At 36.6% G+C, this 27,870-nt stretch overlaps 1 protein-coding gene across 2 annotated transcripts; it reads right to left on the reverse strand.

Moving 5' to 3' along the window:
* IMPACT (impact RWD domain protein) lies at window positions 1-27,521 on the reverse strand. 2 transcript variants are annotated; one of them, XM_029233059.1, is made up of 11 exons: window positions 27,377-27,521; window positions 26,167-26,295; window positions 25,108-25,160; window positions 23,863-23,925; window positions 16,566-16,651; window positions 12,422-12,544; window positions 10,475-10,572; window positions 8,272-8,345; window positions 5,001-5,091; window positions 3,538-3,672; window positions 1-2,580 (listed from the first exon to the last, which is right to left on the reverse strand). In XM_029233059.1, exons 1-11 carry the CDS (start codon window positions 27,410-27,412, stop codon window positions 2,512-2,514), a joined length of 957 nt encoding a protein of 318 aa, XP_029088892.1. In that variant the 5' UTR covers window positions 27,413-27,521; the 3' UTR covers window positions 1-2,511. The 2 variants fall into 2 exon arrangements, 1 of the variants encoding a protein (XP_029088892.1); XR_003795107.1 differs by lacking the exon at window positions 1-2,580 and adding an exon at window positions 6,271-6,400 and having other exon boundaries at window positions 3,620-3,672.
* Between the last annotated feature and the right edge of the window lie 349 nt (window positions 27,522-27,870).

Genomic DNA, 27,870 nt, shown 5'->3' on the forward strand with positions numbered 1-27,870 from the left:
TGTTGACAATATACTTCTATATGAAATATGCCCGATAGAAAACAGTATATACAGTTTAGTACCATTTTTATGGAAAGAAAAATAGCCATATATACAAAATCATGCATAGGAAAAAAATAGAAGGACGTACATACCAAATGTTAATAATAGTTATCTCTAGACAGTGGAATTACAGGTGACTGTACAATTTCTGCAATAAATTTTACCTGCCTTCAAACAGTATCTGCTTCAGGCTATTCTTTCTTGGTTGTGATTAGTTTGATATAATGTCTCTTCAAATAGGTATCTATCAAATGTTTCATGATATATACCAAATCATACTGCTATTCCCATATATTTCATGATATATACCTCCAAATCATACTGCTATTCCCATTACTTGCTACTTTGTAAGAGCAAGTAGCAAGATGCTACTTGCTCTTCCAAACTGGCAATATGGAGAATATTTCCAACTAACACAATATACTATCAAATATGCCACAGCATAGATCTGGCTATGGAAAATTATTATTTGGAGAATTTGAAAACCTTCTAATCAAGAGAAATTTTAAATAGACAAAAAGATACTATAACTAGTTAGGGGTCCATAATGAAGAGTGTAAAATAACTCACGTTCCAGAATTGGAGACTTTTGGGTCTCTCCTTTTTACTATCTGACTTCGGGCCAAGGATATTAGGGTTTTTTAGTCTGGAAAATGTGGTTAATAAAAGAAAGAAGCAAAAATATTTTTTTTAATAAGGGAAAATGGGATCAGAGATAAAAACGTTTTCTATAAAGACCTAAATAAATGTTAGATAAAACAGCTAAAAGGGAATTCAAATTTAGTGTTGCAGAAAAATTAACTCACATTCATTTTTCTGTAGCAGCAATTCTTACTGTTTTATATCTTCTTTCACAGGTTTTGACATGCCAAAATTGTGAAGTTATTTTAATGTTAATTAATGGTCTTTAAGTTCTTTAATTATTTTAACAGTTAATACATAAAACATACTTAATTTTTTCATAGACTCTGAGGTAAGTGTTTTAAATAAATATAGGTTACAACAATTAAACACACGTACAACCAATACAGGTTTTACTTCTCAGAATCCATCCTAGTGTAAAGCTGTTTACTAGATTCTTATTAAAAATACCAAGTTAGGATGTGAGATCTCTTAAAGGTCACACATCAGAGAATAGAAAAAAAATCTGTGTCCACTCTTCTCTGATGTCTTCCATGCTCCAGCACCATCCCAAATTGCTTCCTTATTTCTGTTCCCTCTCTTTGGAAGGGAATCTCAAGTAAATCTGTGACCAATTAATAATTTTTAATAATTGTTTGCAATCATTATCTAAAAGGGAACAGTTAATGACTTACATCTCATGGATAAATTTATTGTCTAGATGCCTAGACGTAAACTGCACAACTTGCAGATGAAAGAAGGAACTTTTATAAAGCACTGATGAAAGGAAGATGGAAAAAAAGAGGGATTTTCTGTTTTTCCAATCAAAGATTTGCTCCTTCTCTCCACAAAGTCATGGAGTTGAGAAAGATAGCTGGAGGAGTGTGGATGGGAAATGTGCATCACATTTACAGAACTACGCAACACACTCTCACCTTACACCAGTGGTGTTCTGCCACCTGTACCCCATTCCATAAATGTTCCATTAACCATAGCACAGCTTCTGGCATAGTTCTAATTTCTCAATGAAGATCACAAGAAAGTACTTCCAGGTTGTTAAAAGAAACCAGAATATTACACCAACACATTTCGGCGGTGGGAGGAGACTACTGGCACACCATATTTATTGCTTAACAGTACAAGATATTAAACAAAAAAAGCAGAGACTAGAAAATCACTTTTTGAAATTTCACAATCACCAATTTGCAACAGAAACTGAGGCATAACACTTATGCTAACGAATCTGTTAGATGAATTATCACTTCAGCACATAACTGCAGATGGATACTCCTGGATTTTCACTTAATCCATCACTCCATGAGCACTATGAAATGAAAGGTGACATACTTATGAACTAAAATCACAAGAAGAAACTCTCTAAGATCAATCTTCAATGAGCCCCTATTTCAATAAGCCATACGGAGCAGTAAAAAGCAGTAAAAGGTAATATTCATTTAACAAAACGAGAATCCCAATGACAAGAAATCAGGTATTTATATTCCTCTAGAGACACTTCTTCCCCACCTAACAAAGGCACTTGACATGTAATGAAATGCACAGTTAATTCAGGTACTGCCCTGGGCAACTGTTACCTTCCTAAAATTATATGAAGTGGTGATTAAGTTCAAATTAATCCTTCTGAATCAGCCTGAAACACTCATGAAAATATCACAAGTTCTCTATTTTTGGCAGATGATATAGCCAAAGAAGAAAAGATAATATTGGTGTCCCCAATGAGTTGGCTGACTTGAACAGTCCAGGATTCTCTCTCTGCACAACATATTCCTTGATGACTGTGGAATTTGTATATGATTATAGGCAAATTAACCTTTCATACAGTTTCAGTTATTAATGTTCACTCCTCTTCTTGTCTTTTCTTACTTTTTTGTTCTTTCCCAAAGTCTTAGATGATTCCTCCTGAAAAAGATATAAATCAATGTAGTATCTTCCTACATTTATATGAAGGTACTAGCTTAGGACTTTTAAATCCTAGTCATATAGAATATGTATAATAGTGAAAGTATAATTACTTCCATATGTACCATCTTTCTGTTTTACAGGGCTCTTTCATTTATAGTCTATTTTAATATTTCCGAAACAATCAAGGATAATCAAAGAAAATACTCATTTATCTCAGTTATCTAACAGATTTATGTTTGAGTAATTTCAATATTATTTATACGTTTATTTTTTTAATTAATTTTTTCTGTGCGTGTTTTTTTTTTTTTTTTTTTTTTTTTTGGCCACACTGTGTGGCCTGTGGGATATTACTTCCCTCACCAGGGATTGAACCCATGCCTCCTGCAGTGGAAGTGCAAAAGTCCTAACCACTGGACAGCCAGGGAGTTCCTCTCAATACTATTTAATCCATTGTTCATTTTCCAAAGTAAGGCAGCAAAGTTTAAATAAAAGAGATATGAACATATCTGAAATACGAGACAAAAAACCTCGAAGTATAAAGGAAGAAGGCATCTAAAGGCATGCCAGGGGAAAGGGGATACACTATGACACTAACAGAGAATGTTAGAATTTTATAGATGTTTAAAGACTATCCAGTTCACTGTAGCATTAGCTATAACTTCTACGGGTCTCAATTTTAGGGAGTGGAAACTAACTGGTCTTTAAGGTTTTTATAAAACTCCATGAATCTACAAAATTAAGGTTTGAAGAGATGAAGTGATCCTCCCAAGGTCACACAACTGGTCGATCACACTGTTCTGACTAAAACCTAAGCTTCCAGTTTCCTAGTCCAAAGGTTTTTCTAATGCACCTCACTCGTTCTGCTTCACTCTTAATTTTCGTTTTCCTTTTTCTTTTTAAATTTCACAGGCAGTGGTGAGAAACTCTCTAGATATAATATCAGTAACCACTTACTGGTGAACTTGTGTAGTTCTTCTCCACTAGAATGTTTCTGGCACAGTTGTTGATATGTTTGAAGCGATCTGGTCCTAGCAAAATTCCTCCATACCAGCGTGATACCACCACCATGACATTTCTCACATTCAAAATCTGTTATTTTCAGAAGCATAATTACATACAAATATAGACAGGTACAGATGTGAGTTTTAAAGGAAAATGAAAAAACCCATACATAAAATTGCACATAAAATTTCCCCGACTTTAATGGCAGAACTATGAGTAAGCAGAGTGTGATTTATAACAATTCAGGGGACAGAATGTTAGAATGAGAAGGGAATTTGGAAAACAAACACTGTGCTCCACAGTGTCCTTGAATTGCAAACTTGGGGACCACCAGGCAGAGTGAAGGGGAGATCATGCAGTGGGGTTCCAGTTCTTGGTGACTTCAACCAGAATAGCTTAACTTAGGCAGTTTTTTACCCCTAGGTCAAACAGCAACACAAAACCTGCTTCTGAACAAAACAGCTAGAGAGAACTGGGGCTGCATGAGTAATCACTAGTGCCTACCAGTAAGGTCTTCCTCAGTTTGACATTTGTCAAATGCTGCCCTTAACGTGAAGCCCACCAGTCTACAGGCCTGACCCCCACAGAGTTCCTATCAAGGAAAGGGCCTGGTTAGAAAACAAACCTCCACATACAATAGCAGAAGAAACTATAGCAACTACCTTAGGAAAAAAACAATCCATTCTTAAAATTAATGAACAATCAATGATCACCAGACAGATGAAGAAAATCCAGCAGCATGAAAGAGAAAGGACAAGATAAACAAACTAAAATGGACCAGGAAAAATTTAAGGAAGAAAACATCTAAAAAAAGAAACTCTAATTAGTATACTCAGAAAAATTTTAGAAGATACTGTATCCATAAAAGCAGAACAGCACACTATGAAAAGGGAAAAACAGAGAACAAGAAAGAACTCTTGAAAATTAAATACATGGTTGCTAAAAAAAATTTTAATTTGATAGAAATTTTGGAAGACGGTCAAGAAAATGTCTTAGAACATAATAAGGCAATGAGATGGACAACTTAATAAAAAAAGAAACATTCTGGATCTACCCAGAAGTCCAATATCCAACTAACAGGAGTTCTGCAAAGACAAAACAGAGAAAATAGAGGAGAGGAAATTGTCATGAAACAAAAAGGATAAGTTTTTCCAGAGCTGAAGATAATCTTCTATTGTCTACGACTGAAAGAGCTTGAAAGCACAGCACTCGTTATTAACCTCTTGCTTTCTGCCCCACATCCAGCGGTTAAAATTATCTCTCTATCGATGTTCAAAAACTAACTACTAATAAAACCAAATTATCTCATGTTATATAGGCTAACTGATTTACTTATTCCTAAATGGAATTTAGGAATGAATTTTGTTGAGAAATTTTATGGTTCACAGGATTAACAGGATTTAACTCACACTTACCTCCATGAGGTGGAGAAGACGCCCCCCAGCTGCTGTTTCCCCGTCATCCTCACAGTCCTGTAAGAAGGTCTGTTTATCCTCACAATATATTCTAGAAATACACGTGACAGTGTTACACTTTAAAACCTTGAAATATTGTATTCAATAATAAAAGTTACTCCTTCATATTTGTTGCCATCAATTTACTTCCAAAATCAGCATACTTGTTTTAAAAAAACTTTCTTGAACTATAAATTAGCTATATTTTCACTGACGATTTCCTATCCAGTATGCTTCACTTTTTATATTTTGGAAAGCTAGGAATCAAGGGTACCTCCTTTAAATCAGAAATGCTACAATTATGGGAAGGTGAATTTACACATCTGACACTTCCTCCACTTCATTTAATCTTGAAGCCGAGATTATAGAGAATAGTCACTAAAAAATGTTTACTGAGAATAAACTATATAAGCATTATAGGCACATAATAGGCGCTATGAAATGGTATAAAAGAAATAAGTGGTGTACTCCTGTCATCAAAGAGTCTAAACTCCAGTGAAAGAGAAAAAAAGTATATAAAAAAGATGGAGGTGATAAAACCAACATTAAGTTAATATTTTATACTTTCCTAACATCTTATTCTAGCCGCCAAGCATTTATCTATCTTGCCCATTCTAAGAATTATAAGATTTATTTTTCTGTGTAATTTCCCCCTGGATAGTTATCAATATCAGAGATAAATCATGGTATTTTTACCCATTTAAATTATCTAGAAAGTTAGCACGGGCTACATTGCAGATGAATAAGCTTGGCAAATAAGTGTGAGTTATAAAAAGAAAACAGTGCCAGTTAAGGTATGCCATCTAGTGCATTTTTTAGCCCTTAAAAATGGTACCATCTAGGACTAGGCAAATATAGCAAAGATATCTTTCCAGTTATGGTGATAAAAAGCCAAATATTACCTTATCTATACACCTAAGTCAATTATATTAATTTTATTACAGCAATCCTATTCATTCATTCATCTTCCCATCTACCAAACCATCTATTCATTCATTCACTCAGTATATATTTACTGCCCACCTACTATGACCAAGCTCTACTATTATTTAGAGTTGGCCTCATTTGAAGGAAAGAAAGTTAGTACTATTAAACAAAATTTTATATGGCAAATTTAAGGCAAAAAGGATTCCGGGGTTGACTTTATAGAACCAATGAAGAAATCTGACTATATAAATCAGTACTGTTAGGCTTAAAAAAAAAAGGAAATACCAGGGACATTTTCACTAACCCTTTCCTCACATGCCAGGAAGATAATGATGCAGCATCCGATAGCTGTGTGTACCAGTAGCCTGAAGAGTGCCCCATAACTCCAAAGCAGGAACACAGCCCCAGAACCAGGAAGTGACCTTAAAAGGACCCTAAGCATTCAAAATACACAACACAAAGTCCACGTACCAAATAAAGGTTATTTCTTTAACTCCCAGTGGAGTCCTTCAAGCCTCCACTTTATGCCTTTTTATTGTTATCTGACACACAATTCTGACAAGCTAAGCTCCTTCATTCCCAAGCATCAATTACATAAGGGGGTGAGTTGGAGGGGCTGCTACATGCAGTCATGCTGACATCTGTAAGAAGTGACAGCTGATCACCCATTAATAAGCAAAAATACTCAAGTACTTAAAAAAACAAAAATCTGGGGCCTGAAATAGAGTATCCGGCACATTATTTAACTTTTTGATAACTTAAGATCAATATCATGTCCAGCAACTGTTGAAGGTGCAGCCAACGTGGCCATGTAGGAATAAGATAGAGATAAATGAAATTAGATTCTCAAATTCAGCTCTACCACTTAACGACTATGTGATCTTGAAAAAGTTAACCTTTTTACAGTGGCACAGTTGCTGAAATAATTAGATTTAACTTATGTAAAGCACATGACACAGAGTAGGCCCTCAACAAACACGTGGGATGAATGAATAGTACCTATCAATACTTTTACAGCACATTCTAATCACTGAGACCAAGCACAGTCTAATCCCTCATTTTTATACTGATGACCCTCACTAAGGAAAAACCAAAATTCTGTGTAGTGATACTCTAATAATAAATAGTTTTTTTGGTAAGATTGGGCACTTAAAGGGATGTGACTTAGTAATATTAAAAACTCACCTATCCAAAGTGATAAATATTTTTGAGATTTTTGAGCTTTAGATAGCCTAGATTTTACAAATAGTCTGAATCACATTTTAAATTTGCACCAAATTCCTATGTCTATATTCTGATTTATTTTAGTCCTAAACTATGTTCTGTAAGTCTGTACTAATCTGCATATTTAAAAAATATACCCTCATCTCTTTACTAACAAATCAGCAGATTTTTATAAAACCTTCGTACTCAACACTAAAAGACATGTAGTGAAAGAAGCAGTCTTAATTCACTGCATAAATTGGTTTAAAAGAAAAACGTTAGAAAAAATTTGGCAGTATGTATCAAGAGTTTCAAAAATGTTCATACTTTTTGATAATTCTACTTCTAGGAATCTATTCCTTTTTCCTTTTTGATTATACTTCTGTTTCATTTCAAAAAACAATATGAAACAACCAGAACCTATCCTGAGGAAATAATGCAAAAAGTACACAAAGATGTTCACGGGACTATTCTTTATAATACTTAGAAAAAATGAAAAACTAAAACAAAAAGGAAATGGTTAAATAAATTGTGGTATGGAGCCTCAAACAAATATTATACAGCCATTAAAATAATGTTTATAAAGCAATTATAACAACATGGAAAAATGCTTTTGTTACACTAAGGAAAAATCTTGATACTAGAATAAAGCATTGAAAAGAATAAAAAAGAAAATATTTCACAATATCAGTTACACTTAATGGCAGAAAATGGTTAACTTTTCCTCTGATTTTTTTTCTGCCATTTCCAAATATTCCACACATGATTATTACTTTTACAGTGGAAAAAAATACATAATAATTGTGCTTTTTTAAATCATGCATCAGTTTTCCCCATTTTTTTTTTTTTTTAATATTTATTTATTTGGTTGCACTGGGTTTTACTTGTGGTAGGCACGCTCCTTAGTTGCGGCTCGCTGGCTCGTTAGTTGTGGCATGCGAACTCCCAGTTGAGGCATGCATGTGGGATCTAGTTTCCTGAGCAGGGATTGAACCCAGGCCCCCTGCATTGGGAGCGCAGAGTCTTAACCACTGCACCACCAGGGAAGTCCCTTCCCCCATTTTTTACAAAGCACATTCCTAAAATTGTGATGATCACTTACCGGTATGCATAGATGTTGTGGGTGGCACTAGCAATTTTCTTATTCTCATACAATTTGGCAAGAACCATTTTCACCTTAAAAACAGCAGTAATGTAAATAAACTAATGTATACTTTTTATTTGCTCTGTAAATAAATGCTAAAAAAAAACCTTAAAGCATATTGATATACTAGTGTAGTGAAATTAACAAGAGTTATTTAAAGACTCAACCACGTTCTGAAAAAGCCATTTCCAAAGTTTTCTCCTCATTTTAGGGGCAAAAACTGGTTCTCTAATTGGTACAAAAATGATAGACCTGGTATTTTTGACCACCAGTTATCAACAAATGTCTGAGCAGTAACCATGTCCAAGGTACTTGTACATAAGAAATTTTCCCCATACTGTATAGAGAAATTTAAACGAAAATATAAGAATTTCTAGAAATGAGCTCTGGAAACTTACCAAAGTGACAGGTACAGAATAATGGTATGTTCTAAATGTTATAAAACCAAAACTCTCTCTGGGAGTCAAATAAGGTTCATAGAGGAGGTAACAAGAGCCAGGTCTTGAAAGATAAGTGACAGTTCTGCATCAAAATGGAAGAGTGGGGTGGGGCAAGAAGAAGCCATTCCACTTAGAGGAAACAGCATGTACAAACATACCAGATTTAGTAAGCAGAAATAAACGATGCTTAGTTAAATTGGAACTTCAGATAAACCACAAATTTTTAAATTATAAGTATGGCCTATGCAATAATGTTTATCTGAAATTCCAATTTTAGCTAGCTATTTTGTATTTTATCTGTCAACCTTAGCAGGGACATAAAAGAGAAAGATTCAGGAAGTGACCAATAGTTTTATGTAGCTCTACCTCAGAGTATGAATGATTTTATGTAGCTCTACCTCAGAGTATGAATGAGATGATAGAAGATGTATCAGAATGATTAAAGTAGGGTCTTATCACAAAGGGCCTTGTATAATGTGTTTAGATTTTTTCCTTGTAGCCAATGGAAATCAGCAAAGATTACTGGGTATGTGGGGGAGGAGTGACACGTGGTCAGATCTTTTAGAAAGGTAGTTGGCAAGGGGCACAGAAGAAATACTGGAGGTAAGGAAGACCAAGCTGGAGATACAGAGACCAATTTGGATCAGAAATTGTGCAATCTTGTGCTTCTCAGACTCCCAGATTCCTGATTAATAAAGTAGACACTGACCTCTCAGATTTATTTCAGCTCTCACAAATTATGATCCTGTAAGTCTAAGTGACTATAATCAGAAATGGAAAAAGGATCCAGTATGGAGAGATTCAGAATGGAATGTCTAAGGAGGACCCTGGCAACAAGATTATGAGCAATGGCCAAGGGCAAAATAGGGTTCCTGAGAGAAAAGCCCAGAAGCTTGCACCAAAATCTGTTATTTTGACCACAGATCAATGAAGGAAAGAACTTCCTCTTCCAGAGACTAAAAGAGAGTGAAAAGGCAGCCTGGTGCAAAAAACTGTATTCCTATAGTTCAGGGCTTTAGAAGAATTTGGAGAGACCAAAGGGAAGAGACCAATGCTTAAAACCTATGCTAAGCTAGTTAGACTTTTCTGGTTAATTTAACTTTATAGGTGTACTGAAATTGTCTCTTACATTAATAAAGTTTAGGTTAGATTATAGCAGCAAGGAAGAAGAAAATGATTCTGCTGAAAAGAGACTGAGAAAGACAAAGACCTAGGAATACTATTTTTGACTGAAGATTTTCCCATATAATATCCTTTGGTGGATATCAGGCCACCTAAAATCAGGAAGCAGAAAGGAAAAGGAATTCAGGTTGGGAAGACTGGCCTCAACCACTCTGTCCACTGTCCCCTTACTTGGGCAACAATAAATAGAACAGGCTAGGTTTTATAGAACTCCCACATGATAAGACAAATAATTTTTCAACAAGCTATTGATATTAAGCACCATAATTTTCTACACCACCACAATGGGTTTTTCTTCTTTGAAAATCCATTGGAGAGTTAAGCCCTAATCAGAGTCTGGCTACAATTTTGAAAGCAGTGATAAACAGAAACAAATATTCCATGATTCCCAATAATTTGGAGGTAGAAAATTAGCAAATAATTTTTATCTTGCATGAAAATTAAATGTAATAGTATAAACAAAGATATTATTGCAAAACCATTTGCCTGAATTACTTTGGTAAAACAACATCAAAGTGAACTGGACACAGTAAGTTTACCTGTTTGGGACAAACTACTGGAGCCAAGTGTGCCTGAAAAGTACTTCTTCGGTCTGTGATAGGAATGCCATGATCAATCGGAGGTAATTCTTCTATTTCTATAAATTTAAAGAATTATATTACTTTTATTTTTTAAATTCTTACATTCAAATACTGAAAAATTGGCAATGGTATAGTGGGGGGAGTTTGGAGAGAGATGTAAATTATATGGCAAATCAACTCAAATAACAAATACTGGTTGTCTATTAAAATTAAATTATAATTTTAAGTAAAAAGTTTCCTAATATATTGTACACTAAGATAAAACTACTTGACTTATAAATGATTTTCACCTGCTAAGGTCACCAAGTGGTAATGGCAGGTTGGGACTCAAATCCTGGAGTTGTTTCAGTTGTATAAGTTGGTATAACATCTAATTTTTAAGAGTACAAAGGGGTCCCGAGACCAAAAAGATTGACAGCTGCTAATATGGAGTATTTATTCATTTTACTGCTGATGGACCTCTGGGTTGGGAAATCTATGACTTTATTTTGTATAGCTGTAATATAATGACTTCTGCTAATAAAACTGTTCCTACTTCATAGGACTGAATTAAATGTATCAATAGTACACCAAATTGGTATTCCATCGAGTACTGTGATTTCCAGTTATTCTGGAAACCATTAATTTTACCCTTAACTTAGATGAGAAACTTACCAACCATCCTAGCTGCTGCACCTGCCTCATTTAGGATGAAAAGTTATTCAGAAAAAAAGAATTTAATTTTTTTCTATTTCTATTCACTGATCTGTTGAATCTTACCAAGTCAGTTTGCTTTATAAGTGATGAAACACTTCAAGTAACATGTGTGAAAATATTTCTGGAGCACTTTAAATAATTTGCCAAAAATCACTGCACTGTTTTGTGGCAGGACACGGCGAGAAGCCAGATTTACGCAGGATGTTCTTCCTTCCCCCAGTAGTGTTCTCTTCTTGAACAGACTGTGACCACTGCACTAGTACACTACTAAGGTCAATAGGAACTGGATGCGATTTATTATGACTATGATTTTCACTCGTTTTCTTTTAATAGTGGATCTTCTTTCCCAAAAGACATCCTATGCCAAATCTGCAAATATGTGTATGAATAAAATGGGAACTACTTAGAGTGAAACAGGAGCAGGTATACTGGGTGTTCTTCCCCACTCATTCACAGCTTCTTTGTCCCCTTCCACTAATACTGAGACACTATGCAAGAACTTCAAATTTTCATTTACTGTTTAAAAGCTGCTGTATAATGGCATAGGGAACTCCCTATCTTCAAAGAGAATGAACATTCCCTCTGGTCTATCTTGTTTTTGTAAGAGACTTGAGGAAACTGACTATATCACTCAAAATTTTAAAATACTAAAATGGAACATACTTTCTGATAGAAATACAAAGCTGATTTATCACATCAACCTATCCATAAGCTGAATACTACTTTATCATGGAACAAATTTGCTTAAGCAAAAACTAAAATCCTAAAGGCATTTCGCTAGCTTTAATTCAGTGGTTGTACCTTCAATTATTGTATTTATATTTGTGAGCAAAGACTAAAATTTAACTCTGAGCTATCAGTAGACAGCTAAGGATTTCAAAGTAAAAATATAAAAGCAGGATGTGAACTGAAAATATTAACACAGCTTTTCTTAGTTTCAATTTCTCTCACCACTAATTCAAAACTCCAGATAAATAGCAAAAAAAAAGAAAAAAGTAAATTTCTATTTTTTTCCTCACCATTCTGATAGACCTAGCAAACACCAAAATGGCCAGGAGACAGAAAAAAAATAACCCAATTCTCTACAAATTAATAAGAATTTCCTAAAATGTGAGTTTACTAAATTTCTATACCATTCCAAATGGTATAGAAATTCCATTCATAATGCTACCATCCCGCTTTCCTCAAAATAAACTAATAACATTATACCTGTTCGGTTTTCACTGACATCAAAATCCAATGCTTTAACTGGATTTTCTGGCTGACATGCTAAAATGAGATCATCTCCACATTCAATATCTTCCTCTTCAGTTTTCTTCTTTACGTCTGGGCCTATGTGGATATGAGACATGATGAGTGATCATAAGACAGTAAGAAATTACACTTAAAAAACCATTAGTCTTGGCCTCTAGACACCAGTCTTCAACAGAAGGAACCAGGGCTCCTACAAGAAGTGGTTGACTCCAGGGTTGGGACAAGGAAAATACAAGATGATCCTGGAATATCTTGTGATTCCAGAGAGTAAAGAAATGTTCAAAAAACAATGGAAGCTTATAAAAAGAACACAGGAGCCTACCTGAGAGCTCTCCTAAAGGCCAAACCTGGAACAATTTGAGCAACAAAATAATGACAGTATGGAATTTTAACTCACGAAATAAAATAATATGAGTTCATACTAATATAAGTAATCAAATAAATAAATGTGGAAAAGAGACATCTTGTTCTCAGAATTCCAATTAATCATAGCAAGAAGGAAATGAAAGTCACCATATTGTTACAACACCATATTGTTTACAAATACTGTTGATAAGATACACTAATGGATACTAAAATCAGTAGGTTAAAGTTTAAGGAGGAACAGGGTATTAGCATAGCCTCAAAGTATCTCCCCCAAGATACTTATCAACTACAAAGGGAAAAACAGTAACTGATCATTTTATATGTCAACCTGGCTGGGCCATGGTACACAGATATTTGGTCAAACACTATTCTAGATGTTTCTGTAAAGGTATTTCTTGGATGGAATTCACATTCAAATCAGTTGACTTTGGGTAAAGCAGATTGCCCTCCATAATGCAAGTGAGACTCTAGTTAAGATCTTAAAAGAAAAAGGACTGACCTCCCCAGAGGAGGAGGGAATTCTGCCAACATACAGCCTTCAGACTTGAGTTGCAGTATCATTCCTTCCCTAGGTCTCCAGGCTGTCAGCCTACCTTGCAGAGTTTGGACTTGCTAGCGTCCATAATCTCGTGAGCCAATTCCTTAAAATCAATCAATCTCTCTCTTTCCCCCCCTCCCTCCCTCCTTCTCCCCCCACCCAACCATTCCTTCCCTCCTCCTCTCTCTTTATAATACACACACACACACACACACACACACACACACACACACACATCTTATTGGTCTGTTTCTCTGGAGAATGCTTGATTAATACTGTAACTTTACAGTGGAAACATTTGGCAGATACCACCTTAACCAAGGATCAAGGTAAATATCACCATTAATAAAGCATATTGATATCATTAGCTCCTTGATATAATACACTGTGAAGGATACAATATCATTTCTGTGATATTCTTGCCAAAATGCCTAATCTTACTCCAATCATGAGAAAACAATGGACAAATTCAAATTGAGGGACATTCCACAAAATAGTGTCAGGTCATGAAAGGTCAAAAAAGTGAAGGAAAGACTGGGGAACTATTTATAGACTAAAAGGGAGTAAGGAGAAATAACAGCTAAATACAACCAAGAATCCTAGACAGAATTCTAGAACAGCAGAAAGAACATTAGTGGAAAACTTAGTGAAATCTGAATAAGCTCTTTAGTTTAGTTAATATTATACCAATGTTTGCTTTCTGTTCTTTATAATTATAATATGCTTATGTAAGATGTTACTAGGGAAAGCAGGGTGAGGGATATAACAGAGCTATTTCTACTATTTTTGCAACTTTTCTGTAAGTCTAAAATTAGTTCAGAATTTTTTAAAAGTATAAATAGTATACAATTACTTCAAGATTTAACATTTCTGGGGTTTTCTTGCTGGCGCAGTGGTTAAAAATCCACCTGCCAGGGCTTCCCTGGTGGCTCAGTGGTTGAGAGACCGCCTGCCGATGCAGGGAACACGGGTTCGTGCCCCGGTCCGGGAAGATCCCACATGCCGCGGAGCGGCTGGGCCCGTGAGCCATGGCCGCTGGGCCTGCGCGTCCGGGGCCTGTGCTCTGCAACAGGAGAGGCCGCAACAGTGAGAGGCCTGTGTACCGCAAAAAAAAAAAAAAAAATCCACCTGCCAATGCAGGGGACACAGGTTCGAGCCCTGGTCCGGGAAGATCCCACATGCTGTGGAGCAACTAAGCCTATACGCCACAACTACTGAGCCTGCACTCTAGAGCCCGCAAGCCACAACTACTTAGCCCTCATGCCTAGAGTCCATGCTCCGCAACAAGAGAAGCCACCACAACGAGAAGCCTGTGCACCACAACAAAGAGTAGCCCCCACTTGCCGCAATTAGAGAAAGCCCATGCACGGCAACGAAGACCCAATGCGGCCAAAAATAAATAAATAAAATAAATAAATTTTTTTAAAATTTCACATTTCTATAGTAGAAAAAATGAAATAGTAAAGAATAAATATGTACTGAAGATTAATAGTAAAATAAAAATAAATTACTTGTCAAGTGGGTACCCTGGAGAAGAAAATTCTCATGAGATATTCTGATCACTAGCTTATACCCTTATTCATTTTTCAGAATTATTAAACCTTCCATTTTAATATGAAGTCTAGAAAATTTCTAATTAAAAAATTCTAAACAAATTTTTTTCAAATTATAAATTATACAACCTAAATCAATAACTCGAAAATTTTTAGTGTGGCTAAACTAAATTATAGATATAGGTGGGAAAGGGAAAATACCATTTTAAGATCAATAATTAAAAAAATTTCCTAATAGTTCAGTGATTCCAAGCTTTTTGGAGTCCTAAATTTTTGCTTATTATCCCACATTTTTGCAATTATCCCACACTCTAGAATGGTGGATTGGCAAAACTCAAATTTTTGTTTTGAGGTTTCAAAACCCTTCTCAGATGCCCTGAAATGCTGCAAAATCAGAACATGAATCATAAAAAGTCAAGGAAAATACTTCAAAAAAATATTGTCCCATGATCAGAATATCTTCAGACCATTTATCTCTTTGATTTTAATGGAAACAGTAAAAACATTTGCTTCTATAGAGAAACAGTAAAATGCTCTGAAAAAATATATATTTCTATCAACTTTAAATCTATACTGATTTTGGTAAGGGAATCCTTAATAATTGGTTCCATGTAAATAACCTTCTAAAAATTAGTAAATAGACTATTGGGTTTTGTTTTGTTTTTTAATCCCTCTTCTCCCCAAATTGAAAATAATTCTACTAGTGATAATAATAAAACTCTATTTGGAAATAAAATAAGGCTTAGTAATTTTCCTCTCTAAAGGGCTTTTGTAGTAACTGGAACAAAGACTAGCAAAGTAAATAGAAAACATAAGAAACTTCTATGTTGTTGTATATTATGATTCAATAAAACTATAATAATAAAGCAAAATATCAATTTTCAAATGTCCTGAAATTATATAGTGGTGATGGTTACATAACTTTGGAATAAACTAAAAACCACTGAATTATACATTTTAAAGAGTGAATAATCATGGTATGTGAATTCTATCTCAATTAAAGAATCAACTTTCAAAGTCAATTTTTATATCTTAAATACTGGTCAGTGTGTTTCCCGAAGTTCTTTTTGTATAAACACTACGCTCATGTGAAGCTAATGTCTAACTTACATAGTCCAGTAATTCATGAAGAATGTTACATGGTTCATATTACCATAACAATAGTCAAAGAAAGCAAAGTTTTTGTGTTTTTTTTTGCGGTACGCGGGCCTCTCACTGTTGTGGCCTCTCCTGTTGCAGAGCACAGGCTCTGGACGCGCAGGCTCAGCGGCCATGGCTCATGGGCCCAGCTGCTCCGCGGCATGCGGGATCTTCCCGGACCGGGGCACGAACCCGTGTCCCCTGCATCAGCAGGTGGACTCTCAACCACGGCGCCACCAGGGAAGCCCCAAGAAAGCAAAGATTTTTGACCCAAGTTCTTTAACCATAAAATTCTATTTCTATAAGAGTTTATAGTAATATGAAACCAAGCAGGCTAAAGCTTATAGAAAGAAATAACCATATTTACATGAGTAAAGAACTTTCCAGAGAAACATATTTTATCATATAAAAACATAAAACAGCATACAGATCTTCATTAAAAGTTTCAATGAAAATATCTAGATGAAAATTTAATTACTGTAAATTAAAAGAGCAAACCTACCTGGTTCTGTCATCTGAGATTTTTGTATTAGGACATCTCTTATTTTCTCCACCCACAGGTAAAGAATACTTTCACCAATATTCTGTCTAAACAAAATTCAGGGGAAAAAGGTGTTATTAAAAATTTCCTTCTCAGTGGCATGGACATATATACACTACCAAATGTAAAACAGATAGCTAGTGGGAAGCAGCCGCATAGCACAGGGGGATCAGCTCGGTGCTTTGTGACCACCTAGAGGGGTGGGATAGGGAGCGTGGGAGGGAGACTCAAGAGGGAGGGGATATGGGGATATATGTATATGTATAGCTGATTCACTTTGTTATAAAGCAGAAACTAACACACCATTGTAAAGCAATTATACTCCAATAAAGATGTTAAAAAAATTTCCTTCTCAAATTCAAGAAAATATAGACATATTTACAATCTAAGAAATTATATGCAATCTAGCTGTGCCTTTTTTTGGAGCAGGGTTGCCGTGCCGTGCCGTGCAGCTTGTGGGATCTTAGTTCCCCGACCAGGGACTGAACCCAGGCCCTTGCAGTGAAAAAGCTGAGTCTTAACCACTGGACCACCAGGGAATTCCCTAGCCATGCCTTTTAAAGAGGAATTTATAAAAACATGCAATTTACTAACATTTGTGGCTGAGTATTTAATACATCAACATTAAAAATTCCAACTGGCTCCCAAATTAAAATTAACATTGCTCACTTAAAATAAGTAGAAGAGTTGCAGCCAAAGAGGGGAAAGAAAATTTCTGAACTTGAACTGGATGAATTAAGATAGATATAAATATGATTTAGTTTCTGTCAGCGAATATAATTGTAGTATTGATGCCCAGTCATTGCTTGCTTTTCTAAACTTTTTGAACAATTTCAAACCACTTTTTTTATGTACTTATTTCAACAAATAAGAATACAAAGCATTTGAGAAACTCCCTCAGAAAGCCAATTTACAAGACTTAAAAGACAATCAAAGGAAAACTTTATATTTTTATTTTGTTTTGGACAAAATATTCTATTGCCCAGATTGATTCATTTTGGTTCCAAATAGCTGTCTGGCTGCCTCAGATAATTAAATCCATCTCAAAGGCTCACTGAGAAAAAGAACATGTCATAGTTCATGTCCATAGCATTATGTTAAATGATGGCAACAGCAATAAAATAAAGGCCCAAGTGTCTACTCTTAGGAGATGACACTAATTTTAGATAAGTTTTAGTAAGTGTGTTTAAAGAAATCATCATACTACTTCATAACGCCTTACCTCCTTCCTCTAACGGTTGCTCTTGAAACCATCATCTTTTTATCATCACTCATCAGCACCCAAAGGAAAATTTCAAAGCAAGCATACAGAAGAAAACAACACTGTTTTCAAATAATTCTGTATCCTCAAACCCTCCATCTCACCCGTAACTCCTGAGTACTAAAACAATCCTCCGTGTACTTTGGCAACCTGTCTTATTTAGAGAGAGCAAAAGTCAGTTGGAAAGGTTTTAAAAAACTGAGAATGTTGGTTGAGTTTCTTTTAAACAATTCCTACCCCCATCCTCTCTTCTCAATAAAAGATTGAGAGGTATACAGACAGAGAAAGGTAAAATGTACTGAGTATATACTAAGCCCAAAGTACATTATATGTATCAACACATTTAATGCTCATAATTGTCTAATAGAGTAGGTTTTATTTCCCCATTGTACAGATGAGAAAGCAGACCTAGAAAGATCAATTAACTTGTCTAAGACAATAAGCAGTAAGAAGTCCAGAGCCAGAAAGTGAATGTAGACTTACTCCAAAGCTCAGGTCGCCCACTGTGTTTTGCTCTCCTATCAAGGCAGCTGTGTCCTTAGGCAAGTAAGACACTTGAACTCTGAGTCTCAGTTTCCTCACCTATAAAACAGATTTACAGCATCTTGCCTTACTTTACAAAAGTAGTCTCTTTTCAAGTGGACCTATCTTAATTCACTCAACAGATCTTTAAGGGCCTTGCCTATACACCAAGTACTACGTGCAGCCCTGGGGGTATGGAAGTGAATGAGAAAATGGGGTCCCCTGTCTCAGTGTTTACAGTTATTATCCTTACAAATGTATGGTTTTATATGTAATTCTCTCCATCCCCTAATCTCATTCTATTTAATTCATCACATCATCACCACCACCAAAAGTAGTAGCACTAATATCCAGTGTATATTGAACACCTACTATATAAGATGTAGAAAATGCTTTGTTACTTCACTTAATCCTCATTCATAACCACCCTTTGAGACAGGAAAATCATCCCTCTGTGAATATATATTCACATTCAGATTTGTTGTTATTGTTGTTAGGGGACTATTGGGGGCAGGGGACGATGGAAAATACCTTGGAAGAATTTTCACAATTAATAGGTAATTTTTCCTAATAATAAAGAAATTAAACCTTAACTACAAATTTCCTCTCCTCTGGCCCATGGCTTCCTGCAGTACAATATACAACAGCACTCTGCCCATAATCAATTATTAAATGCTTCCTTCTTCCCTAGTATTTAACCAGACTTCCTGAAATCCATTTTAAGGAACTTCTAGTGGATGTGAAACGTTTCCTAAAGAAAATGAAAATTAAATTATTTGTTCCCTTGGACCCCCAAATTTATCACTGATGGTGGTTTGGGTGTTTTTATTGTTGTTGTTATTACTGCTGTATTTGTGTTTTCTCTCATGACAATAGTTTGTTCATATCTTTTTGATTCAAGTATAGTTGATTGTTCATATCTTTTAACTACAGACTAGGATTTGGTGGTTTTCAAACTTTTGCCTTCGCTGTAATGAAATCTCTCACAGAAACAGACAGAAGCTGTAGTCTTCCCTCCTATGCCCTTCTTCCCCTCACCCAATGGTTCTTGAGGAAGTCAGCTGAATCCTAAAAACTGGTACAAAATCTGAGAACTACTCATTATAGGGTGAGATGCTAAGCTTTTATTTATGAAATTAAGTTATGGTAAAGTAGCTGAATATAAAAAGTCTAGAACAAAATTTGTTTCAAACTGAATAAAAGATCAACTTGGATTAAAAACTTATATTTTAGTTGAGATATGCTGTGATTAAATACACTTAAATAACTATTATCCAATTCAGAATGATCCAAACAGAAGGCAAGTTACTTGTGACTCTTGTTTTACTTGTGGCTCTAACTTTTGTATCTTTAATTTTCCAATATTTATATTTGTTGACTTAAGGGTAAAGCTATTCACTACAATGTACTACTAAGTTGTGTGACCTTAGACAAATCACTTGATCTGAGTTTTCATCATCTCATTTTCAAAATGACAAAACTGGATGAGATGATTCTTCTAACAAGAACAACAAAATTGAAAGCTGCTATTATATAGTGCTAAAATACATTACATGGATTATGTCACTTAATCCTTACAATGATATTATTCTTTTATCCTCATTTTACAGACGAGAAAGAGGTCACACTACTTCAAAAACTGACTCCAGAAGCCTGACAAAGACAGCCTTAACATCAGCTTGACTAAACTTCAGACAGGCTGAGCTTCCTGACTCTAGGTCCTGACCTCTCTTCCTTTGCTCCTTTGGAATTATGGACATCTTTTTAGAAGTTCTGTCAGTGTTAGAACCTAGGAGTGTCTTTCTCAAGGACCTGGGAGCCATTCTTTTGAAATGTAGTCATCAAGGAAGACAGTGCCCTATCTCCCAGTCTCTGTTGGCTGGTAGGGGCCTAACTCCTGATGAGCCATAATTTGCAAACACAGATAGCCTAATCACAAAGAAACACACTTGCAAACTCAGGAAGAAACTTAATGTGCTGGACACTCTCACTGATCAACCTCCCCCCAGCATCCCCCAGTACTTTTCTACAGCTCATCCCAGCCCTTAAAAACCATACTGCCTTTTGTTTCAGGAAGTTGAGTTCAGACTGAGTTCTGCCTCTCTCCCCTGTTGCAATAGTCTTGAAGAAAGTTTTCCTTGCCTGTTTAATTTGGTCCAGTGCACTTTCTGCTTTGACAAGCCTCACTCTCCAAGTTCCAAACCTAAGACTTCATGATACATCAGAATGTGAAGAGCTGTGGGAAATTAATCATTTCCTTGGATTTAAATTAAATAGTGTTGAAATGGACTATCATAAATTCAAATTAAAAAAAATTTTAATCCTTTTCATTTTCTCTTAACACCAATTAGTATAATGTTCAAAGTATTTTTAAATCTGTTATTTACCTTTTGTTTTATTAAACTATTTTCATATATTCAAAATATCCATATGTAAAATGTTTAAACAAAAATAAGGTATGATAAGCAAATGAGTCTACATCTACACAATCATCAAATCTTAGTTTATGTTCCTAAGTACTTCTTTAACTGACCGTTCTTCTCCCTTGCATTCTTGTTGCCTTCATAAAGGTTTCCACTATCTCCCTCCTAGTTACTGACTGCTTTTCCTATGGTGTCCCTCACTTCAAACTCTTCACAGCCCACCCTCCACACTGCCACACAAATCTCATTACATCACTCCCCTACCTAAAATGCCTACAGCCTATAAGATAATGCCCAAACTCCTTACCAGCTTACAGGTTCTTTTTTCTTACACCTACCTCAATTTCTATCCCCGGCATGTTGAACTATCTGCTGAACTCTGAAGATGCCAGGTTGCTTCACACCTACGTGATTTTGCTCATGCAGTTCCTTCTATCAGAAAATCTCTCCCCCTCTGATCACCTGCCAAACACCACACCCAAAGGTCACCTTCAAAATGGAACCCTCCTTTACAACCTCACCACATGCCCAGAGACCTCTAAAAACAATAGCACTTGGTCCAAACCTCTCAGTAACTGTCACTATATTGTGTTGGTACACAATTAATCTATATTAATTTTTAAATTCCAAACTCCTAACAGAGTGCGAGCATATAGGAGATACTCATAAAATATTTACTGGAAAGACTTAGTTTTCAGACTTTGTTCCTCCTTACATAAGAAAACACATAGTTCATCTTCTTATCTAGGCAAAAATAAAATTTAGCATTCAAAATGATGCCAAATAAATATGAAAATCTTGATAATGTTACAATATTTAGAACATAATGAAACTATAAACATTAAGAACTATATCCATACATTTAAAATGTTTAATTTTCAATGACTAATAGTGTTTTTCACTTGTTGCCCCCTGCTGAGATTTTATGGGAAAATATGATTAAAAGTTGTCACACAAAACTTAAAAACAGAATGTATATTTCTATTTAGACCACATGTGTGAAAATACTACTGTTGGACTGGGGTTATTTTCAAGTGTTTTTAATAAACAAGACAGTATGAACCATATCCTATCTTTAGAACAAACTCCTTTGTTATTTCTGATCCTTCCTAATTCTCTAGTAGCTCAAGTGAACTACTTAGGGAGAACAGCAAGTTGTGTCCTTATAGGAGGGTATCTCTTAATAAAGGGGGCACTTTTGGGGCAGAAAAAAGGCAGATGGGAAGCCATTTCAGAGTGCATGACATTGTGCATAGATAGGAGAAAAATCTAATTGATGAATATGATTAACAGGATGGAAGCCAAGTGTTGGAAGATTTTTCAAGAAGAGAAAGTGTTCAACACCACCAAAAGTTACAGAGGTCAAGTAAGATAAGAACTGAAAAATGACTGTAAGATGTATAATTACGACATCACTGGTGAGCAAATTTGCAGTATATTTATCTTATTCTACTTTAAGGGGGGAGATAAATTGGTAAATAGGCATAAATAAAAGATTACAGAAAGAAGTTTGTTGGGGGCACAAAAGTTGGAGTGGCCAGTAAGGTCAGGGACAGGCATCAGAAAATATTTCATTGAGAAAACATGTAATATTTATATGCTGAGGATGATGGAATCACTAAATGGGGGCCTCTCCCATTGATATGTCCAGTTCTTGGTTACTTCCAGAGTCAAGTATAAACCTAGGAACTCAAGGAAGACCACACTTCCTCTAGGAAGGAATAAATAGAATCAATTCCATGAAGACTTAGCATTTTTAAATTAAATATTCTGTGAGGAAAAGAAACCTGGTCTAGATCCCACAGATACAAAGGGGGTTCTCTCACTGTGCCAAATGGGGTAGCCACCTACAACATATAAAACGATCCTTACCAGTTCCTGGATTACAGTAAAACTGATGTTCCAGAACATTATTTGTTGTACTAAATTAATGTATCTCATTAAAATTAACCCAAATCACAGAAATATCTTCTCTGGACTACTTCACTAGCCTCCTGATATCCCACATCTATTCTTGCTCCCTTCCAATCAGTTCTCACCCAGAAACAGAATGGTGTTTTCTAAATGAAAATCTTATCATGGCATCACACCACTTAAAACTCTTCTCTGCTTCCCAAAGGCCTTAGGATAAAGACAAAAATCCTCAACATGGCCTACAGGACTCTCCATAATTTCCCCTGCCTACCTTATTACTAGGTCATTTTCCCACCATGTTCCCTTCTCTCCTCCCCTCTCTTTTCCCACTTAATACCACCATTACGTTGTATCTTGACATGTGCCAAACTCATTGACAGAGAGCCTTTGCACATGCTGTGGCCCTTCACTGGAGTTATCTTCACTTACGTAACTCAGCTCTTAAGTCAAACAAGTCATCCCTGACCTCCTAGACTAGGTCAGGACTTCTTTCAAACTCAATTAGTACTATATATTAATATCTTTCTTTTACAGAACTTATCACAGCTGCAGTGTGACATTCATTTTTACAATGTTATGAGTAATATCTCCCCTACCTGCAAATTCTAAATGAAAACAGGGACCATTTCTGTTTTTGCTAATTATGCGTATCCAGGATCTAGTACAATGCCTGCCATATAGCATTTGTTGAATGAATGAAAGAGTGAAAAATACAGTATATCAATAGACTCTCTGTCTTATGGCCTAATACAAGAACATTACCATTAAAAATATATAGTAGTTTAATGAACAATTATGCTTAGGATTCTGCTGTTACCAGTTTCATTCAACATAGCCTATGAAAATAGCAAAATAAGAGCAGTACCTCTGAATTTACTTTCACAAGCTGGCTAAGTGTCTTTATAGCTATTAGTTCTAAATAATAGTGTATTTTTGTTTCTAAGCAGAATTCGTATCAAATGTATATATAAAATTACATTATACAACCAATCTTTCAAGGATTTTTCAAGTATATTCTTTTTGTTAATGGAAAAGCAGCTTAACAAAAAGTTTAGAAAAGGCCCTAACATATCATGATTCCAACAAAGGCCCACAATAGAGTCACTCATAGAATTTTTTTTAATCATCCATCACTTACATATATATTTCCTCAAGGCTATTCGATAAATCTGCACGTTCTTGCCCTTGAAGCCAAGGAGCACTAAGATTAAATACAACAAAATAAAGAAGATTATTCAAAGATTGTGTTTATATCTCAAAGAAAAAATACTGATTAATCACAAACTGGTTTTATTTAACTTTAAAATTTTTTCTATTTTCATCAAAATGTTATGTTATGTTGTATAAATCGATACAGTTCCAAAATGCTTTCATTGGCATTAATTCATTTATTCCTCCCCCAAAACCATGATGAAGCCAACACCATTATTATTCAATTAAAATATGGCTTAAAAAACAGGGGAGTTCATAGGATATCATAAATCTGCCCTAGTTTACCTAAGTGGCAGAAGAGGTTCCAGAATCTAAATTTCCAGATTCACAGTATTTGCCACACTATCAGGACTTCCCAATTTTTTCTAACTGGTGTCTCAAAAACAACTCTAACAAATAAGTCAGTTGCCACATGACTGTAAAAGAAATAATCAACTTTTTCTGAAAAGGGCACAGATGTTTACAAGCATTCTATAATATCTTTCATTGTCAATAAAAATGAAAAATTACAGAACATGAGTAATAGCAAATTTTACCGCTATGGTTTTAAAACACTCATACAAAAGACAATCTGACTGGAAGGTAAAAATTTTAGTAACTGAGATTTAATGCAATTCTGTCTGCACAGGTTTACACAGCTTAGTAGGTCAAGCGAGCAAGCTGGATCAAAGGTTACTTGCAATCAACACGTCATGACTCATTAAGACTGCGCTTGGGCTGCTGAGATGGCTCCTCCACAAAAAGGGCGGGACAAGCACCACAAGCACCATGGGTGATTCCTGGAAGGCAGGCCGTCTTACACAGAGGCATGTCAAGGAACTGGCGAGGTCAGCAGAACCAGGTTAGGAGCAACTCTATAGGCCAAGGTTTCTAGATTGCTAGGTTGTCTAAAGAGGAAGATTTCCCCCCGTCTCTAAAGACAATTCTGTAGCTATTTTACCCACTATGGATCCTCTGATTCTCTTTTATACTAAGTGGCAAACTTCAAAGTGTTTTTACATAATTTAATTTTTAAGTTTAAATGCTGTACATCAAGTCCAAAAGGTGTTTTTGATTTCTATATACATTTTGATAAGGTAGTCTATATAAACACAATGTACAGTACAGAGAAACAATCTTTGAAAAGTATAATCTTTTTATAAAAAAATATAAATGTAGAAATATAGCTTACTTCAGTTGATAAACAGGTGGCGCTGTACCTGGGTATTCATTCGGTAGCATCACCTACAAAGCAGTTTAAAAACAAATCTGCTTATACTTCATCATGGCTCAAAAATAACAACATTCATAAAGCCAGTCATTGGACAGATTTCTAACTTGCCAAACTAAGAAACAAAACCATTGTTTTGTTAAATTTCAGGAGAGAATTCCCACCTCATATTTATGCTGCTGCCTTAAATATGTTGTTAAGATGATGCCAATCTTTTAAGAAGGAGATCATTATTTGCAGAGAAAGTATAAAAGCAATGAAAATTAGAAAATAAGTGGGGAGGACAAAGACAAAAGGAAAAGAAAAACTGAAATGGGGCATTATACCCCAATCCCAAATGAAAGAGCGGCATTATAACATGTTCCAGATATTTTTCTTAAGAAATTAAAAAACAAAAATCCTACCAGACACTATTAAATACATTAAATAGCAAACACTTAATAGAGAACCATGCACGTTTCTTTTCAAATCAGTATTACTATAAAAACAAACACTGACAAAAACTCAATTTGGCCTCTTTTGTGTTGGAAGTATAGGCAGTCATCAAAGAATAAGCATTAAAATAGAAAGCCACAGCTGATGTTTTCATTTAGCCTAACCACAACTGATTCCCAACTAACAAAGAAATAAGTATCTACTCTATGAACCATCTAAATAATTAACCTATTCTTCCTCTTAAATGTTAGTCATCTTCCGAGGTTTAGACTCTCTTCTATTAAACATACAGGATAGTGAAAGGAAGTGAAACTCAAGTCTGCCAATGGTACATTAAGAACACTTAAATAAATAAAATAATTGGGAGAGAAAAGATTGAGACCATCTATGAAAGCATTACTTGAGAGTGATCTGAGATTTAATTACCCATATGTTTAGATCATCAATCGTTAACAAAAGCCAACAACAAAAAGACAATTCAGAACAAGTCACACAAGAATAATCATTACAGGAATACAATAGCAGTCAATCATACAAGAGTCAACACTGTAACTGGAAAATGGCTGTAGAGAAGGGCAAAAATACCTGCAAGCAAAGGGTCCATTTGGGGTCATCTATATCGTCGCTAATTCTAATACAAAATATTTTGGCACAGTCATCAATGACACACCATTCCTCGCCATATATAGCTGCCATTGCTTCAATTTCCTCATTCTGAAAGAGGTTGATGGGGGGAAAAAAAGTCAAAGAATGCACCGACCCTAAAAACCTGAGTTTTCCTTATTGCTTTATAAGGTATTCGTATTTAACATCACCAGCTTGGATGAAGGATCCCTGAATGAACGATACCAAACGTTCTCAGCAGCCGGTCACCATGTTCTACTCTCTGGGTACCAGACACGATTGCAATGACTGGCAGCAGCCTTGCTACTACATCACTGTGCTTTTGACCACTGCTGAGCCAAAATATACATGCACTCCCATATCCTGCAGTGAGATTTACAAGTGAAAGGATAAACATAACTCCTCTGCTCCACCTTCTCTTTTTAACAGGTAACCCCACGCCCCCACTCCCTGGTAGCACTGTTACTTATTATATTCGCCCTATATTACTACTGGCTATCTCCTTCGTTGTTTTTGTTTTGAATTTGGGCACGAGGCTGGGCGGTTGTTGGGGTTTTTGGTCATCAAACCCTCGAAACATTTCAGAAATTACTCTTTTGGTTTCGGCTTAAAGAAGAGTAAAACCGGACCTAAAGGTAAAAATGGGAAGCAAAGTATACATTCAACTTTGTATCGTCTCATTTTGTCCTCATAGCGCATTCGGAAAAGCTTTAAGAGCGCCCACGTGAGCCACGCGCTGGGGAAAGCTCAACGCCAAGAGGAGGAAGGTTCAGTGACTCCAGTGTCTGTGTTATTATTGCCCGTTTTGCAAAGCAGAAACGGTTCTTAAGTGACCTATCCAAGGTGACCCGGCGGGGACTGGGCGGGGAGCAGAACCCGGGTTTCTGCCTCCGGCCGGGAGCTGCTCAATCGCGTGCTGATGGTTGACGATGACAGCGCCCGAGGCAGGCCCAGGGCGCCGACGCCCGTAAGCGGCCGGCCCGAGAGCGATCGGCTGAGATCAAGCGCCGGGGCAATGGGACGCGGCGGAGCGAACGGCGCGGCCTCCGGCGCGGGCGGTGCGGGCGAGACCGGGGGCGGCCCCGGACAGAGGCCCCTCGGCCGAGGAGGCCCGGAACGGTGAGGCGAGGCCGAGCCGAGCCTAAAGGTCGGCTCCCCGCCGGGGCCTCACCTGCCTCTGGTCGCTCCCTGCGTCCCCCTCAGCCATGTGGCCCCGGGAGCGGCCGAGCGGCCACCGCCTGCCCAGGTCCGGAGAGCGGGGGCGGGCCTCTGCGACTACGAACCGAGCGCGGCCAGCAGCGCTGCCCGCAGCGCGGGCCGACCCGGAACCGCAAGCCAGCCACGCAGCGCGGCTCGCATCTGCTTCCGGGTTGCGGGCCAGGTGGTGCTAGGGGGCTACCGGTGCCGGGGCTACCAGCGCCAGAGCTTCCCGTTCTGGCCTCGCGCCCGCCTTTCCCCTCGTCTTCCGCAGGGCCCTGGGGACGCCGTCCCGCCCAAGCGGCGGCAGGAGGGTGTCTGGGCTCTGCTCCTGAAACCCGCCGGGGTTTCTGCTTGCCCACAGCGCAGTCGGTGCCATCGGAATTCCCCGGAGACATTGGGGAGTCAGCTTCACCGCAGCGTCCCAGGAAGGGACTCACCGCAGTCCACAGCCCAAGACCCATCTTT

Source organism: Monodon monoceros, unplaced genomic scaffold (assembly GCF_005190385.1).
Source record: "Monodon monoceros isolate NGI ecotype Baffin Bay Population unplaced genomic scaffold, NGI_Narwhal_1 Super_Scaffold_1, whole genome shotgun sequence".
Classification (NCBI taxonomy): domain Eukaryota; kingdom Metazoa; phylum Chordata; class Mammalia; order Artiodactyla; family Monodontidae; genus Monodon; species Monodon monoceros.